Genomic DNA, 18,680 nt, shown 5'->3' with positions numbered 1-18,680 from the left:
ATTGTATTACTCATTTGATCTTTTTTTTTTTTTGCCTATTTTATTTCCAAAGAACTTTTACGGAATTTTCTTCTTTTATTTCCTTTTTCTTTGTTTTAGGCTTAACATTTAAGTCCTCAAAAAACATTTCAATAAGTGTAAAAATTAAGTATTTGAATATTGTTTTGCAAATTACTTAAATAAATAAAAAAATCTTTGTACACAATTATTTTAATGTAGAAAATATATCAACTTATTATACCTTAAAAAAAATCGCTATGCACAATTATTTTAATGATTTTTTTATTATTATTTGTATTTAAGTAATGTGCAAAACAATATTCAAATGCTTAATTTTTACACCGATTTAAATGTTATTCTTATTGAGATATATACGCATAAGTATAATACTGCAATTGTTTGAAACGTACCAAAATAATGATTGAAACATTCAAAATCAATAAATATTATTAAAGACAATTTATGGTTTTTGTCAAAAAAAAAAAAAGTTTGTTATTAATGACAATTTATGGATTTTGTAAAAAAAAAAAAAAGGTTTGAGGTTTCCTCGGCAGTTAACTGCCGAAGTTTTCAGTTTTCCTCGGTAGTTTACTGCCGAAGTTTTCCTCGGCAGTTAACTGCAGCCGTATTTCTAAAACTTCGGCAGTTAACTGTTGAGGGGCATTTGAGTAATTTACTCGTGTGACACAGCCAAACCAAATGTGGGAACAACAATTCTCTTATTCTTATTAGAGAAAGGTGTTATAAATTGAAGTAGATTGAGTTTAGTAGAAGATGTTAGACATTTATAATAAATAGAATTGATGGTATGCTTGTTTTAGTGGTGGGGCGGCAAAAAATTATGTTGGAGGAGAAACTTAGTTTTAAAGTTTTTTTTTAATTCACGTTAAAAAATATATAAATACGTGTTTGATGATGCAAACTCGATTAAATAGACATATCATCTTGTTGAAAAATGTGTTTATATTTAGTATTCAACAATGTCTCAAATATTTACTATGTGAAGAGATTACTAAAGAAAGTTATTTTCTTGTTTCTAGTGAAGTAAGTATCCAGGAGGAAATGGACATCAATAGGTGTAGTAAAATAGGTTCAATCTGTCGGATCGGTTTGTTTAGCCCGTTATTTTTGACCAGATGAACTTCCATTTTGAACTTGCCGCTTTTAGTTGACTCGTCCCGTTAAACTTGTTGAAAAAATGGGGTGGGGCAGAGACAGGGCCGACCTGCATGCCAACTCGTCAACCTGCAATTTATTTAATTTTTTTACTAATGGGTCAAACATAATTTAAAGTGAAGCGACCAAATAACTCATTATAACTCTCTCTCTTCTCTCCTTCTCAACCCTTAGCCGTCATCCTTTTCTTCTTCTTCTTCTTCTTTTCAGATGGGCGATTTAGAGTCAATTTCGACCCAAAAATCACCCCTCCGATTTGTTTTTCATTATATCCTAATTGAATAAGTGATTTCACATATTTTCTGTTTTCTTTCGTTTGTTTTTGTGATTTCGTCGTCTCTTAACGACTTCGTTTGTTTTGATTTCCCGTCTTTGTGCGGTGTGTTTTTGATTTTCTGTCTTAGTGCGGTGTTTATTTGATTCAAGTTGAAAGATTAGCTTTGAGCAAGTGCAGATCCGATCAATGATAATGACTTTGGCATCGTCAACGTTGCAGATCCGGAGACATGAATATAATCATATTAGTCATATTTGTAGGCATATGTACTTTGCTGTTTTATGCTATTAACATGGATGCTGTGAGTTTGTTCACAAATTCATTCTTTTTTTTTTAGCGAATTTGGATTTGTATTGTATCGATGTACTCTATCAATTTGAATGAATGAATATCGTTTATTTTTGTCAAAAAAAAAACTCATTATAACTTAAATTTGTCTCATAAACATGTGTTTTACCGCAAATTGATTTGCTGCCAATTTTATTTTTATAAATAACAACAATATTATTTTTTTTAAAAAATAAAATTGTTAAAAGATGCATTAAAAATCATGTTTTTTTTGTTTGGCGGACCAACCCGCCAACTCGTCATAGAGCGAGGCGGGGTAGAATTTTGGACTCAGTCACCTGAATTGACTCAGCCCGTCTCGTGCTACTTTTGACGGATTTAAGTGGGACGAGTCTACATGGAGCGGGCTGGCTGCTTTGCCATCCCTAAATATGAATTAAAACTGATATTTTCTTCCTTTTTTTAATTTCTGTTTGGATTATGAATTTTAAACTTCAAATTTCTTTTTGATTTTTTTATATAGTTATATGCCAAAATATGGGTTTTATCTCCTTCAAAGTTCTTTTCCATAATTTGGATTTTATATACGCTCCTCGTGATTTCATATCACATAAATAAAGATAAACTATAATATAAGTTATTCATCAATTATGATAGAAAATAAGAATAAAAGTTAATTTTGATTCAATTGATAAAATGCTAACTCATGTTTGTAAAAGCGTGAGTTCAACTGTTTTTATAAACGTGATGATCTCATTGATAGATAATCTCTAAGTATCTCTGTCACGTTTTTCTGAATCTTAGGTCTATTTTGATTATGGTTAGATTTAATACCTTATATACTTAAACTTTATTTCAGGAAAATAGAGAGAATAAAATCATGTATATTTTTTAAAAACTAGATAATGTTCCTGTAAAAAAACTAGAGACCCTTTTTGAATTTTTATTGACTAATTAATAGAAAAATAAAGATAAGGTTTCCATTCCCTTGCTCTTTTAGACGTACAAGATGTTTAAATATAAGTGTTGCATGGTATTTGCTTCATGCCTTCAATTCCTATATATGTCATTGCTGATGATTTGCTTCAATAATTCAAAAACGATGATTTTACATTCCAAAGACGATGAATTATTCAAACCAAATAAAAAAGAAATCGGCTCAAAAAATTTAAAAGAATCTGCAGCTCAATACGGTATCTCTTTCCACACAAACTGCGTATAACCATTTCATTATAATCCTCCTATAGGGTATAGTTTAAGTTTTTTCTTGTTTTTTTTTTTTTGAAGGAAGTTTAAGTTTTTTCTTGTTGTTATGCTTGTTGATATTTTTGTGGTTTTTTTTTCTTTTGTCTTGTGCATTGTTCTACATTTTGGACAAAGATTAAATTGTTTTATGTTTGAACAACATGTTTGTTAAAAAGTCCCAATATTGCATGACAAATTAAACTTAATTAACAAAACTTTATATATAATAAATATATTTAAGAAAATAACAATACTTTATATATGACATTTATATATTAAATTATTCTTTTAAAAAAATTATATATTAAAATTGTGTGTTTAAGTGGGGGTAGGGGGGGCATAGCCCATCCTTGCCACTCCATGGATCTATCCATAGTTATTTGAGGTTACATTGTCAAACTTTAAGATTACCTTATGAACAACAATTCTTTACCATTTGAATAATTCTTTGTGGAATAATTGTATATAATTCTTGGCGATTTAGTTGATTAAGTGTCTGTTCGGTGTAGCGGTGGAGTTGACGCTGTCGTAAAGTGAAGGAGAAATTAGAGTTTTCAGCTTCATAAAATCTTGATAAAAGCAGCCTTAGGACGTGAGAATTGTGATTCTACCGTGGAACTAAACATTGCATAACATTGAGTTTGAGAGGGAGAACTAAAGTTTGATATTCGCATAACACATTCTTACATAGGGGAAAATAAATTTACAATGCTATCTAAATACCTAGGTAAAGATTAATCTCATAATAAGTTCAAGAAAACGTAACTTACAGGATTCTCCTTGAAGGTAATGAGAGTCAAAAGTTCCGGTTATCGTGGTTTCCTGAAGAAAAAAAAATCTCCATTTTAAATTTTTGGTTTAGGACGATGGTGAAATTCATAAATAATCATTGATTTAATAATAAACTTGTCTAATGGTCAAGATTCAATATAAGTGACCTATTAGTCAATACTATGGTAAGAAATATATTAAATATTAACCATTATGTGTCTATTTTCAATTCAACGACTATTGAATTTTAGCATCTCCTCACATAGTAATAGATGAAGGTAGACTTGAGTCTTATGCACCTCCTCACATAGTTGAGTATGTTTTGTGCAATGTGCAATCAACTTCCATGATTCAGCTCCAAATTCATCCCAAGGATATTGTTTTTCGAGATATTCAGCTTCAAGGCTGAAATTAGCTAATGGAGTGTAAATTATGAAAAGTTCAGGGATCTAATAAAAAGCTTTTTAGTCCAGGGACCTAAATAAAAATTATTAGCAATTTTAGGAGCTCAATTACAATTTTTTAGGACCTCTTTAAAAAATTCACAAAGTTTCATTGTGATTAAACCTAAATCTAACATGAGGGTGGGGGGGCGCTTAGAGTTAGTCACCTTAGAGTTAGTCACTAGTTTTTTTTGTTGTCATTGTTTGATCCAACCAAATGATAAATCTTCATTGACATATGTTTAGCATCATTAGTCTTCCCAAACCACTTCAAATTCTTTAATTAGAATGTACATCTTCAATCACTCAATAAGTTGCAATCCAAATACCTTTAAAAAAAAATAAATCCAAATAAGTGACATATGATGTAATAGCATATGACAATGACATTGATTATTTTCGGACAAAGTTGCTTCAGTGATTATTTTCAGAAAGTAACAATGACGGTGTTAGCATCCAACATAAGACAACTCTCGTCCAAGTTAAACTTTTGAAGAAGAAAAACCTCTCTTCTAAAACTATAGAATGATTTGGAATGACGACCTATACACGACAAAGTTGCTTCAGTGATTATATTTAGAAAGTAACAATGACAGTGATTAGCACCCAATTTGAGATAACTCTCGTCCAACTTAAAGCAAAAAACCTCTTTTCAAGAAGAAGAACCTAAAATACATTTTGAAAGAAAATACTACAACTTAAAAGCAAAAAACGTACACATTTAAGGAAAAGCGTTGTGTTCAAGTTTAATGGGTCATACAATTCACACATGCACACAACACCTCTCCATCTAGTGTGTTCAATAGATTCATGTGTTCTCTCACTTATAAAATGTTCAAGCTTCACTATTTTATCCGATGTGGAACATATAACTCACAATTGCACACAACATGAATTTCATCAATAATATTGTGATTTCTCAGTGGAGTTAGATTTACTAATTTGCCAGTTCTAACATCATTCATACTTCTCTGATTTCTCTTTTTTGTTATAAGACATAGCAGTTCAACAATCCTAATCCTCAAACCTTGCCTCTAAGCTGAATTTGATTTTAAAACTTTTGAGGAAAAAGAAACTGTTGTAAAACACACATCAACTATAGTTTATAACTGATTTTTTTTTTTTTTTAAAGATTGACATGTTTTGTAAATAGTACATATGTTGCATATACCCTCATAAGCTGTTTATTGGAAACTTAATTCCAATCATAAATAGGTACATGGAATCGAGATCACGGTAGCGAACAAAATATTGAACTAGTATATAAGAGTGGATAGAAAAGAATACACCGGTACATGATAAATGTATTCTAGCATTTTGCAAATTTGTGCATATGCAGTTTTTGGCTTTTGAGAATAATGTTTAGATTTCTTTTCAAGTAGCTCTATACCAAAATTAAATTTCTGCACTATCTGTTGTAATAGATTTCACCATTTAAACTAATGGTTTATTGGTTTTATGTCAATTTTGATGTTTTAACACAGTATGAGGGTGATAATCCATTCCAATTTTTGGAGCCTATATCAAGTAAAACTATGAAATGTCAACAAACTATTTATAAACTTAACTCATCACAACTCAACTATCATTTAGTAGATAGTATTCGACAATATTCAAGCTAAAACAACCATCTTCAAAAGTATTTTATTGATCAAACAAATTTCTCAATCAGAAAATCACAGCAACAGTCACTGAAAAGCACCTCACTTTCCTCTCATCTTCAAAAACGTTACAAATTAAACGATGTTCTCAAACTGCAAAAGAACACAATATACAACATTTACCAAATAACGTCTCTAAAAGCAAACTTGTGGAGAAAGAAAACAGGCTGCCAAATTGGTACTATAACAATTGATGCATCCACCCCTCACAAGGAACTTGTTCCAATCATAGGCATAATCAAAAGCTTAATCAAAAAGCATAAAAGAAGAAACATAGGTATCTGTTAATTTGAAGGACATATTTGCCTTATTTAACAAACTAGAAAGCATGTAATCTAATAGACCTCTAGCAATCAAATCCGCGAACAAACAAGTTCCGATCCTTATTTCCATAGCTTATGGAGAGAGCGTGCAAAGTTGCTCAGCAAGTTATGGTATGAGAGCCACCGCTGTCTTTTGGTAACTTCGATGCTTCACCAAACAAGCCAACTTTTGTAAGAACTAAAAGTTATTTCAGAAACTTGAAGATAATTTCATTCTACATCAAAATAAAGTTTCTGATACAATATGTAGAAAAAACAGAAAAAGTGAACAGCAGGACAGCATAGTAGTCTGTCACCTAACCAAGATTACAAAGTCTTAAACACTCTAACAAGTATGGGTCACCATACTTCTGCAGAGGTAACTTCAACTACTACATTAAAATAAAAGAAAACAAAATATCACAAAATACTATTGTGTACATCTGAAATCTCAATGTCTCAACACTCCTCCTTGAGATTTTGGATGGACACTCCAAGCAATTCTCGAAACTTTTCAAACTTAGCTCTTGGAAGAGATTTAGTCAATATATCAGAAACTTGAGAGTCAGAACAACAATGAATAAGCTTGATCTCTTGATTTTTAACAGCCTCGCGTATGGCATGGTACTTCACTTGAATATGCTTGGTTTTTCCATGTTGAACTGGATTTTCAGCAATAGCAATTGCTGATTTACTATCACAATAAAGCACAGTTGCTTCCAGCTGTTGTATTCCCAAGTCATAGAGTATTTTCCTCAACCAAATAGCTTGGTTTGCTGCTGCAGCTGCGGCTACATACTCTGCTTCAGCCGTGGATTGAGCTACAATTTCTTGTTTCCTCGAGTTCCATGAGAACATGCCAGAGCCTAAAGAAAAAGCATAGCCTGTAGTACTCTTCATGTCATCTATATTTCCAGCCCAATCACTATCAACATAGCCTAACAAACTTTCATTTTCACTTGGCTTGTACCATATTCCGAATTGAGTAGTACCCTTAACATATCTAAGTACCCTCTTTGCTGCAGCAAAATGTGTCTTGGTAGGACTCTGCATAAATCTTGAGAGTAAGCTTGCTGCATACATAAGATCAGGTCTAGATGAAGTAAGATAAAGTAGACTCCCAATCAAACTTCTATAACGAGAAGCATCAATTTTTTTCAGCTTCATCTTCCTTTGAGAGTTTCAAATTCCACACCAAAGGAGTTGGAGCAGATTTGCAGCTTTCCATTTTAAACTTCTTCAAAACTTCACGAGCATACTTCTCTTGATTCAAAAAAATTCCATTCTCAGATTGATGCACTTCTAAGCCGAGAAAATAGTTCATTTCCCCTAAGCTAGACATCTCAAACTGGTTTTTCATCTCCTCCATAAGTTGTTGAACTTCTTGTTGATTATTGCTTGTTACTAGCAAGTCATCAACATACAAAGAGACAATTAAGGAACCACCATCCAACAATCTTCTTACATAAAGAGTTGCATCATTTTCACTCCTTTTGAATCCTTGATTAAGAAAGTGGCTATCAATTTTGCTATACCAAGCTCTAGGAGCCTGTTTCAGCCCATACAAAGCTTTATTAAGCTTATACACCTTGTCTTCCCTCCCTTTTACCAAAAAACCAGCAGGTTGAGCAACATAAATTTCTTCATCAAGGTTACCATTTAAGAATGCTGATTTGACATCTAAATGCCAAATTTTCCACTTCATTTGTGCTGCCAACGCTACAAGAATTCGAATAGTATCCATTCTTGCTACCGGTGCAAATGTTTCTATGTAGTCAATCCCGGATTGTTGAACATAGCCCTTGACAACAAGTCTGGCCTTGTATTTGTTGATGGATCCATCTGGGTTCATTTTGACCCTATAGACCCATTTCACTCCTATGACATTCTTGTCTCTAGGCTTGTCAACCAGCTGCCATGTCTTGTTCTTTTCAATGTTGTCCATCTCCTCTTTCATAGCCTGGTACCATTCATCAACTTTACTAGCATCTTCAAAGCTGGTAGGTTCAAGGACAGCACTATTGCATCTTTGATAAATCTCTGAAAGAGGTCGGGTACCTCTAACAGCAAAGTCATCATCAACTTCTTCATCTTGATCTTCATTTGCATCCTCGAGAGAAGACAAAGTTGAACCTCTATCAACTTGAGAGGTCTCCCAATTCCAATATGCATCTTCATCCACCTTAACATCTCTATTAATGAAAATTTTATTTGAATCAATTCCATAGACTTTATAGCCCTTAGACTTTGAGCTATAGCCTATTAAAATTCCTTTTTCAGCCTTTTCATCCAATTTGCTTCTTTTCACATCTGGTATGTGAGTGTAGCATAGCGAACCAAACACTCTCAGATGCTTGATAGACGGCTTGAAGCCTCCCCAAGCCTCAATAGGTGTCATCCCTTCTACCGCCTTTGTAGGAAGTCGATTTTGGAGATAGACAGCAGTGTTTATTGCCTCTGCCCAGAAGGACTTTGGCAATTTCTTCTCAAAAATCATGCATCTAGCCATTTCAAGGACAGATCTATTCTTTCTTTCAGAAACTCCGTTCTGTTGAGGCGAGTAGCTGACTGTAAGTTGACGTTCAACACCCAAATCATCACAAAATTTATTGAATTCTGTAGAAGTATACTCCTTCCCGTTGTCAGTTCTAAGTTTCTTCAATAAACAACCACTTTGATTTTCAACAAAGACCTTAAACTTCTTAAAAACAGAAAAAACTTCAGACTTCTGTTTCAGAAAATAAACCCAAGTCATCCTTGTAAAATCATCAATAAAAAGAATAAAATACTTGCTTCCATTGAGTGAAGAAGTATTCATAGGTCCACAAACATCTGAGTGAACCAATTCAAGTTTTTCACTTGCTCTCCATGTTGCCGAACTTGGAAAAGGCAACCTATGTTGCTTACCAAGTTGACAACCTTCACACACCTCCGAAAAAGTTTGAATATTGGGCAAGTCTTTGACTAACTCTTGCTTTTGAGCAAATTGAATAGATTTCAAATTATAGTGGCCAAATCTTTTGTGCCAAAGCTTAGAATCAAGTTCAGCTTTACTCATATTACATTCATGTTCAGAAACTAAATTCCAGTTAATAGGAAAACTTCTTTTTCTCATATTTACTTCAAATAATTCATGACCATTAACATCAGTAACCACACAACTTCCTTCTTTAAATAACAAACAATAACCTTTTTCAATCATTTGGCCCACACTCAACAGGTTTTGATCAAGTTCAGGAACTAAAAGTACATCAGAAATGTATTTAATACCTGTTGCAGTGTGAATTTTCACTGTTCCTCTACCTGTGATGGCAACTTTCTGTCCATTTCCAATCTTTACAGATCCTGCAGCGGGTTTGATCTCTGAAAACAGTTTTGGTTTGCTAGTCATGTGTTGTGTGCAGCCACTATCAATAAACCATGTGTCTCCATCCTCCGAACTCCTTGTAGTATTGGCCATGAACAAGAGTTCTTCACTATCTTCAATTTCAGTTACATTTGCCTTTTGAGAAGTATGATTTTGTTGATTTTGGTGCTGCTGTTTCAGCCTACAAAACCTCTCAATATGCCCAGTTTTATTGCAGTATCTACATTGAAATGGTGGTGGCATTTTTCCTTTGTACCAACAATCACTTTCCTTGTGGCTGGTTCTTTTGCAAATTCCACATTTTGGAAATCTTTCCTTCTTCTTTGTATCTTTCCCAGAGTGCTCTCCAACAAATTTCTTTTCACCTTTGGTTGCTATGGATTTTCCTTTGTGTTTGACTTGTAAAGCTGTTTCTGATGCTTCCTCTTGTCTCAAAATTCTTCTCTGCTCTTGAGCTTGAAGAGCATTTATAAGCTCTGTTAAGGTTATCTTGGAAAGATCTTTTGATTCTTCAAGTGCAGAAATCTTTGATTCGAATCTTTCAGGTAAAACCACCAAGACTTTTTCTACAATTCTGCTATCAAGAAATTGTTCTCCCAACAATCTGATTTGATTCACAACTTTCATAACCTTCGTCATGAAATCATTTATGTTTTCAGCCTCATTCATCTTTAAGGCTTCAAACTCTCTTTTGAGATTTAGAACCTGCATCTGCTTGGTTCTTTCATTCCCAAAAAACTCTTCTTCTAGCTTTTCCCAAACTTGTTTTGCTGTCTCCAAGTGTGAGATTCTCATGAAAACATCATCATTCACAGCAGAGTGAAGGATGGTAAGAGCCTTAGCTCTCTTGGCAACTTGCTCACTGTGGTATCTCATTTGAGCAACAGTTGGATTTTCTTGCAAAGGTGGTGGTTCAGCAGCTGTTTCCACCACTTCCCAAAGATCATATGCCCTCAAATGAGTCTTCATCTTCACAGACCAGATTTCATATTTCTTTCCTGTAAATACAGGAGGTGCTGGAAGGGTAATATTGTTTGAAGCCATCAAGAAAAATGGTTGGGTGTCAAGAAAGCAAGGGTTTTTAATCACAGGCCCTTTAAGAACAAAGAAGCTCTGTATACCATTTGTAAGAACAAAAAGTTATTTCAGAAACTTGAAGATAATTTCATTCTACATCAAAATAAAGTTTCTGATACAATATGTAGAAAAAACAGAAAAAGTGAACAGCAGGACAGCATAGTAGTCTGTCACCTAACCAAGATTACAAAGTCTTAAACACTCTAACAAGTATGGGTCACCATACTTCTGCAGAGGTAACTTCAACTACTACATTAAAATAAAAGAAAACAAAATATCACAAAATACTATTGTGTACATCTGAAATCTCAATGTCTCAACAACTTTAAATAGTTCAAGAGTAAATGTAATATGGTTGTCCAATGGAAAGTTTGTTAAATAGCAAAGTTTCCATGATTTTTGCAATCTTACTAACTCTTTGACCTTTGTATAGTTCATCAATGATTGAATGATACCTAGCAACGTTAGGTTTTACCATCACAGCAACTACAGTTTTAGCATCTTTAACCTCTCCATCAGTAACAAAAGCAGAGGCAAGGGCAACATTAAAACTTGGACAGGGAAGGATGTAAAGTGGTGGCTCTGGCCCAAATTGCCTAAAGAAGGTGATTGCTTGTTTAAATTGACCGAGGATGCAATAGCCATAGATTAGATAGATTACGATATATAGTAGAACCACAGCTGATATTCTTAGCAGTCATTTCAGAATAAAAATCATAGGCTTGATGTACGTACAAGTCTATCTTTGCACAGCCTGCGTATTATGTACCTGTAGAACATATTCGTGAAGGCTGTTAAGATCCAAGTGGATGGCTCTTTTAGTTTCACCTATCTCACATAAGCTACCGACTAGATGATGATAAGTTTACAGCTCAACCGAAAACCACCCTTTAGGAAGATGTAATTGTGTAAGAGCATTGCTTTGTAAATGTGGCCTGGGGCTAAAAGACAACAGAAAAGATCATACATATCGGAAGAACTGGGACGATGACCAGCGTTGATGATTTTGCGGAAAAGAGAGAAAGCTGAAGAGATGTGACCGTTTTTAGCGTGACAAGAGATGAGGATTAACCAAGTATTAATGTCCGGTGTAACAGGATGAAGGTTAGGGTCTTGCGATTCAAATTGTTTAGCAAGTCTAAGAACAGTGCTGTGTTGATGGATATTAAGAAGGGAAGAAAAAAGAGCGTTATAATCGGATATGGTAGAGTAACCGCGAGAGAGCATGTCATCGAAATCACGAGTAGCAGAATTGATATAAGCTATTGTTTCCTTCACCCATTTATAGTAACAAGGAGGACGAGGAAGAGGAGGCATGTCTATGAATGGATCACAAGTATAAGGGCGACGAGGAAACAACTTGTTGGTGTTTTTGGAAATAGTAATAATAGAAGAAACAGCACTAACACCACCAACACATCTTCTTCTTAACATTGAGAGCATTGTTGCTAATTCGTGATAGTGAGAAAGAAGATGAACCCTAGTTCTGAAAAACAAAAATAAAATCTGCCCTAACTTGAAATTCAACACAAAGAGGAACCCTTGTTGCGGTCTTTACCAAACATCTATAACAAAATAAAATTAAAAATAGGAGTGATCAAATTCAAACTGTTCAAAAACTAAAACCACAAACCAATCTAAAAATATTAAAAATCGCATAAAACTAAATATTATTTAATACATGTTTTTTTGTAAAAACCGTTTGGATCAGGCTATGGGTCACTTTTTTATAACCGTTGTTTGATAATAACATTAATACATTTTGTAAAAATCAAATATTATATGATCAAAAAATTTATTAATTTTTTTAGTATAATGTATTTGAGGGCCCAATGTAATTTGCGGGAACCTAAATTGGAGTTTTATTCTATTTATTTGATGCATTTCCACTATGTGGAAGCATATCAAATAAGTGCTCGTAGACCATACTAAACTTTCCTCTGAATTGTTGTTGTAGGGAAGTGGAAGATAAGGCCTCTAAGTAAGATGAATGATAAGAGGTTTGCCAATTGAGTTTTATCTTTTTTTTTTTTTTTTTTTTATCTTTCTTCCTCTCTCTTCTCTCTTTCTCAAACTCTATAGCCGTCACCCCTTCTTCTTCTTCTTTTTTGACGGGTGATTTAAGATCAATTTTGACTCATAAATCACCACTCCGAATTGTTTTTCCTTTTATTCTAATTGAATAAGTTATTTCACATATTTTCTATTTTTTTCCGTTTGTTTTTGTGATTTCCCTCTTAGTGCGGTGTGTTTTTATTTCCCATTTTTGTACAGTGTGTTTTTTATTTCTCATCTTAGTGCGGTGTTTATTTGATTCAGATTGAAAAATTAGCTTTGAGCAAGTGCAGATCCGATCAATGACAATGACTTCGGCGTCGTCAACGTTGTAGATCCGGAGACATGAGTATTCTGGAGACATGAATATAGTCATATTTACAGGCATAGATACTTTGTCGTTTTATGCTATTAACATGGATTCAGTGAGTTTGTTCATAGATTTATTCCTTTTGTTTTTAGCGAATTTGAATATCGTTTATTTTTGTAAAAAAAAAAGAAAAAAAAGGTTTGCTAATTTATGCATGATGATTAAAAATAATTAAACTATCGTAAAGTGGGGATATATTAAATGGTTGCCCCCCATGTGATGGATCTTTGACCGATATGAAATGAGGTTATTATTGTTGATGGGTTTCGGTGTGTGTCATTCCAGTTCCAGACCATCCAAACAAATGTTTTAAAATTAGTAACATAATAAACATCTCTATAAATTTAATATCAATATATTGGAATACTTCCTTATTTACGATTGAATAAGTCGATGTTATCTTATGGGAGTGTTGCACAACATTGAAGACCACACCCATGATTGTTGAAGTAGAGTATATACTATTTTGCATTGGAAGATATATATGATAGGCTTATTTATAATTTTATTAATATTGGAAGATATTTTTCCGTAAGCTAATTTAGTAATTTAAAAGTGAGAGTCATCACGCCCATCAGAACATATCTTGTGAAATTTCCAATAAACCATGTATAGGGGAATTTTCGATATTTTGGGGGGTTTGTGAATAATGTGGGGGCCTAAACAAAAAATTTCCTTTATTGCACTACCATTACCAAAAGACAAAAGCCCAACCTAAAAAATAAGCCTTCATCTCCAGCTTTCTATAAAGATGGTTTCTCTTTTCATCCTATGAGTTTCTTACACGTCTTATGTAGTTTGGATTTTAAAATTCTAACCGCATGAAACCTCATAAAATCTCCAAAAAAACACGTTGAAAAATTTCGGATTTTAAAATCCGAATCAGAAACGTGAGAACCTAGATGGAAAAAGTAATGGCTTTCAATAAATCCTAATCACTTCAACATGCAATCCAGAAATATTCAATTCATTAAGTTGCATGAAATCTTAAAATGGATTTTATCTATGTAGAAAGATATTTTAACAGGGAGTCCAAAATTTAAAATTTGTGTGCTTTTAATCTTGTCGAGGACAAAAAATCACACTATTTTTGATCAATTTTTTTTTTGTCAAACTATTAACGTAAAAAATATGAATTCTCACTAAATCGTGGAAGAATTTTTTGATATGAATAAAGATTATCAACAATATTAAATTACTTTTTTTATTCTTTAACATAGAAAATATTATCTTTCTATTTTTCGAAGTAAAATCTTGACTTGTATTTCATCCGATCACGGTTATAACAACAACTTTATTTTTTATATACATTATTTATTCAATATGTTTAAAAAGTAAAATTTTGGTTATAATTGTGATCGGAGAAGTATTATGTTATCTGTATAATATTATTGTTTTGAGAATTAAATTATCCTATAATAAAACATGAAAAATAGAAATGAAAAGTGGACAAAATATAAGAGGGAAAAAAAATGATCATAATATGTGGATGAGAAAGCATAGAAAGAAGAAATGAACATCAACATTGAGCATCAAACACAAACGTTAGTATAGTAATGATACTTGTTAGCCATATCCAACCTCCTTTTGGAGCCATGTTTTCAAACTCTTCCATTTCATCATCTTCAACCAAATTCATCACTTCAATCTCTCCACAACAATTCTTCAATAATCAACCACCTAAATTCAACACCATAAGAACCTTCATTAAACCCTTGCATCTTACACTAGCCAAAGCTGAAGGAAACATAGACTCGTCTTCACCTACAAAACCCTCTTCTTCTTTTGCCAATGATCAAACGGTTTTTGTTGGTGACAAAGATGTTCCGTTAGAGGGTGTTATTCAGTTTGACAAACCAAATAACTCTTCCTCTCGTATTGAAAAATGGGGGTAACTTTTTTTGCATTTTTTTTATGAAATTATTGGTTTTTTTACATAAAAATGGAAACTTTATGTGAATTTTCATCTTGGTTTTTGCTGTTATTGTTTGTGGTTATGAGGGTTGTTGTTTTGTTGTAGGCGTGTAGCTCTGTTTGCTGGTGGAGATGTGTTGGCTTTGCTTTTGTTTTCAACAATTGGAAGATATAGTCATGGACTGTCTGTTTTTGATTTTGAGACTCTGCATACTGCTGATCCTTTTATAGCTGGTATGTTTGGTTTTCATGGTTGTGAATTGTATGTCTTTGTATCAATGTTTTAAGTTGTTGTCGCGTTGCTTTAATATTGTGAAGAATTGCGGTTGATTGGGCTCTTGCATCATTAATCAAACTAAACATAGTTGTAGTAGATACATTATAGGCTTGTTTGGATTGATTTATTTGAATTTATCTATTGACATAGGCACTTGTGAGACTGTTTGAGAGAGTTTATGAAACAACTTATGACATGTCAATAAGTTGTTTTCAACTTATTTACATAAGCTTTTCAAAATAGTTTACGAAAACAGTTTATAGGGATTACATGTACGTGCTAATGATAATTGCTAATTTAAATGATAAGGGATTATGCTATAAGCGCTCAATTTAGTTGTTTATCCAAAGATGCCTTGTGACTTGAACTTTGTTGGATGTGTTTCAATGGTTGGCAGGGTGGTTTTTAGGTGCTTACTTCCTTGGAGGTTTTAGTGAAGATGGACGTGGAATGAATGGTCTACCCAAAGGTGTCATTGCTACTGCAAAATCATGGGCTATAGGGATCCCTGTAAGTTGAATGGCTTCTTATGTGAAACTTATTGTCTTGCAATCCATCTTTCCACAATTTTCTTTTTCCATAGCATGAGTAACTGTTTTGATATTCTCATAGTTGATTTTTTTTTTCTTTATAGCATCTGTTGTATTGCAATTAACAATTATTTTAGTTCTTAAATGTGTGAGGTGCCATCACAATAGTCCTTAAATATGTCTTTTGTTGATAAGTTTGGTTCTCATTTATGTCTTTTGTTAGTTAGTTTGGCTATCGAATACAACTTCTGTTAGTAATTTGGTCCATAATTTCGATACATTTAGGGACCGTTGTCACAATGCCTCACATATTTATGAACCAAAATGACTGTTTGCTCGATTATGTTGAAACTTCGATGCAGATTTTCGAACACTTGAAACTTGATAATTGAAGAAACTAGTTTGTTATAAGAATTCAGCCATAACGAAATGAACATGTATATTTTAAGTATTGAACAGTGATGAGTTAAGTATGATGCTACTTCTGAGTTTCAACTGCTAATTACAGCTTGGACACAGTTGGGTTTGTGTTCTGATTTCTGATACAAAGGGCTCAAATTCATTTTATCTGATAATTGAATAATAGAATGCTTAAGTAGATAGGTAAAACCTGTTTTAAAGTTTTTCATCAATGTATTTTCCACAAACTGTTCAATATGCTGATAACTCATTTGTTCATGAACCAATAGTAAGGAAAAAGATAAACATAACCTGACTTAAAAAGTTGGCAACAAAGGCCACATGACACAGCTAACTATCTTTTATTTTTTTGATGATAAATTGATAACACATGACACAACTATATGGAACAACAGCATGCTGATTTTTGCAGACATAAAAGCACTGTTTGGATAAACAGCTTAATCAAGTACTTTTGTCATATAAATGCTCATGTATTGGTTATTTTTTAAAAGATAAAATAGGCGTACTACTTTGTTATAAGCTGTTTTATAAAATATCCTAGATAAGCTAAAATAAGTCAATCCAATTACCTCTAAAATAGGGACCATTTACTTAATTAACCCTTTTTTTATTTTTTTTTATTTTTTATCTTTTTTAACTTCTTGGCAGATAGGAATTGCAATAAGGGCAGCAAAATCAGGCCATTTGCCTAACTATGGTTTTGTATTAGTGAGTCTTGGAAGCACTGCTGTTTTACTAATCGCAGTCAGAGCATTATTATACGCCGCTCTTCCAGTTGACAATAGTAAGAAGAGTGATGTCTATCGTCGCGGAAGTCCCTTTGAACTTTTTGAGGTACATAATCTTTTCATCTTTATCAGTTCTTAAGTTATGATGTTATATTCTGTCAAAAAAAAGTTATGTATCAAAGCAATTTGATACTGAACATAATACAAAATTTGTTTCTTTTCTTTTGTAGCTTCTCACATCGTTAGTACGGCGGTGGTAGCAATCGATTAAATGTTCAAGGAACTGTCATGTATATGCATCAGGATATCAGTTTCCATAGCTAAATCTCTTTGTATTACTGTATTTGAATTTCAATCATTTTTTGTGACACAATTTACAACTTTGATCATTGTAAAGTGATTTAAATCATTTGTATCATGGTCATGCCCATCTGCAGTATGATCTGCTAGGTTTTCTGAATGAGCTCATCATTCACTTCACATGATGATGAAACGAGGTAGTAATGTAGAAAAGCATTCTCTACTATATCCACTTAACCTTTATCTTTACGAAATATCATATGAAATGGGACGATATTAGAAGGAATGTGATGAATTCTTTTAATTGTTGTTTCAAGCTTCAATTTGCAAAAGGTTATACTGATACCTAAAAGAAACGCGAGAAGTATATGAAAAGGAGCTAGATATATGTGTTCTGTTTTGTCTGTAAGATGATATGCTTCTGAAGTAGCAGCACTCTGACTTGAATTGTATTTGTCTCAAATTTAAACCGTATGAGGAGAACATGTTAAAGTTATTTTGTTTAACAATGTTTGAGTAAATCTCAAAACCTATAGCGTGTATGGAGTTGAGTTCCACTCCATTTTTAGAATTTATGACATTAATGTGTCATTTATATATTAAAGCTACAGTTATGGACACCTTCATTTCTTTTGTGAAATGGAGAGAATCTCAACTTCGTGTGTGTGACAACATGTTAGTTTTTTATCTTTATTTTACGACGTTCTTTGACTTTTCTCGAGGTTAACTAACCATGTACGAGTGTGTACATTTGAAGGCACTGGACTTTAATATATTAACTATCCAGTCCCGTTAGCTTAACTCAGTTGGTAGGGACATTGCATAATATATGTAGGGGTCGGAGTTCGAACCCCGAACACTCCACTTCTTCACATTTAATATATGTGAGCTACAACCACTAATCTAATTGACAATAAAAAAAAACTTAACATCCTATTATTTTTATCATCGTGTAGTGTTTAATTTTACAACTCTAATTCCTTATAAAACTATTTTACAATCCTAATCGAAACACAATCACTCTAACTACAAACTATTTTTTGAATATAAAAAGGATAAATGAATTGGACTTTGGGATTCACCAAAGTCGAAAAAGATCTCAAGATTAAACGAATGTTTGTAGATCTATTTAAAATCAATTTTTAAAAAAATTATCACGCTGGCAGCAAAAGTGTTAAACGCACGACATTGTGGGTGAGTCAGCTCTATTCATAAACTCTAATTCCATACATAAAAACTAAAAGTATTAGTTTGCTTAAAAAAATTAAATGTCAATATCAAATAATTATTGCCCTGAAAAAGTATCAAATAATTATTTTAATATAAAAAGAGAAAGGAAATGCTACTTAAAGTGAATAATATTTTGTATTGTAGCAACGTCCATTAGAGAAGTGCTAAGGAGATTTTGCCACGAAGTGCTCCCGAAATAGTGTTTAACCAATAAAAATCGCTAACGGCCGGAAAAAACGAGGGTGT

The 18,680-nt window shown here is 32.9% G+C and overlaps 1 protein-coding gene across 1 annotated transcript; it reads left to right on the top strand.

Annotated features, from left to right (window-relative positions):
• Nucleotides 1-14,510: 14,510 nt before the first annotated feature.
• Nucleotides 14,511-17,490, top strand: LOC25482042 (uncharacterized). Its single transcript, XM_013610504.3, has 5 exons — nucleotides 14,511-14,923; nucleotides 15,053-15,180; nucleotides 15,621-15,733; nucleotides 16,825-17,010; nucleotides 17,135-17,490. Exons 1-5 carry the CDS (start codon nucleotides 14,589-14,591, stop codon nucleotides 17,162-17,164), a joined length of 792 nt encoding a protein of 263 aa, XP_013465958.1. The 5' UTR covers nucleotides 14,511-14,588; the 3' UTR covers nucleotides 17,165-17,490.
• The last annotated feature ends 1,190 nt before the right edge of the window (nucleotides 17,491-18,680 follow it).

This window comes from Medicago truncatula, chromosome 1 (assembly GCF_003473485.1).
Source record: "Medicago truncatula cultivar Jemalong A17 chromosome 1, MtrunA17r5.0-ANR, whole genome shotgun sequence".
Taxonomy (NCBI): domain Eukaryota; kingdom Viridiplantae; phylum Streptophyta; class Magnoliopsida; order Fabales; family Fabaceae; genus Medicago; species Medicago truncatula.
This window is presented reverse-complemented; position numbering and strand designations above follow the sequence as displayed.

Coding starts and splice junctions, on each gene's coding strand:
- LOC25482042 (XM_013610504.3), top strand. CDS start 14,589: ATGATACTTGTTAGCCATATCCAACCTCCTTTTGGAGCCATGTTTTCA. Junction 14,924..15,052: donor TCTCGTATTGAAAAATGGGG/GTAACTTTTTTT, acceptor GTTTTGTTGTAG/GCGTGTAGCTCTGTTTGCTG. Junction 15,734..16,824: donor CATGGGCTATAGGGATCCCT/GTAAGTTGAATG, acceptor ACTTCTTGGCAG/ATAGGAATTGCAATAAGGGC.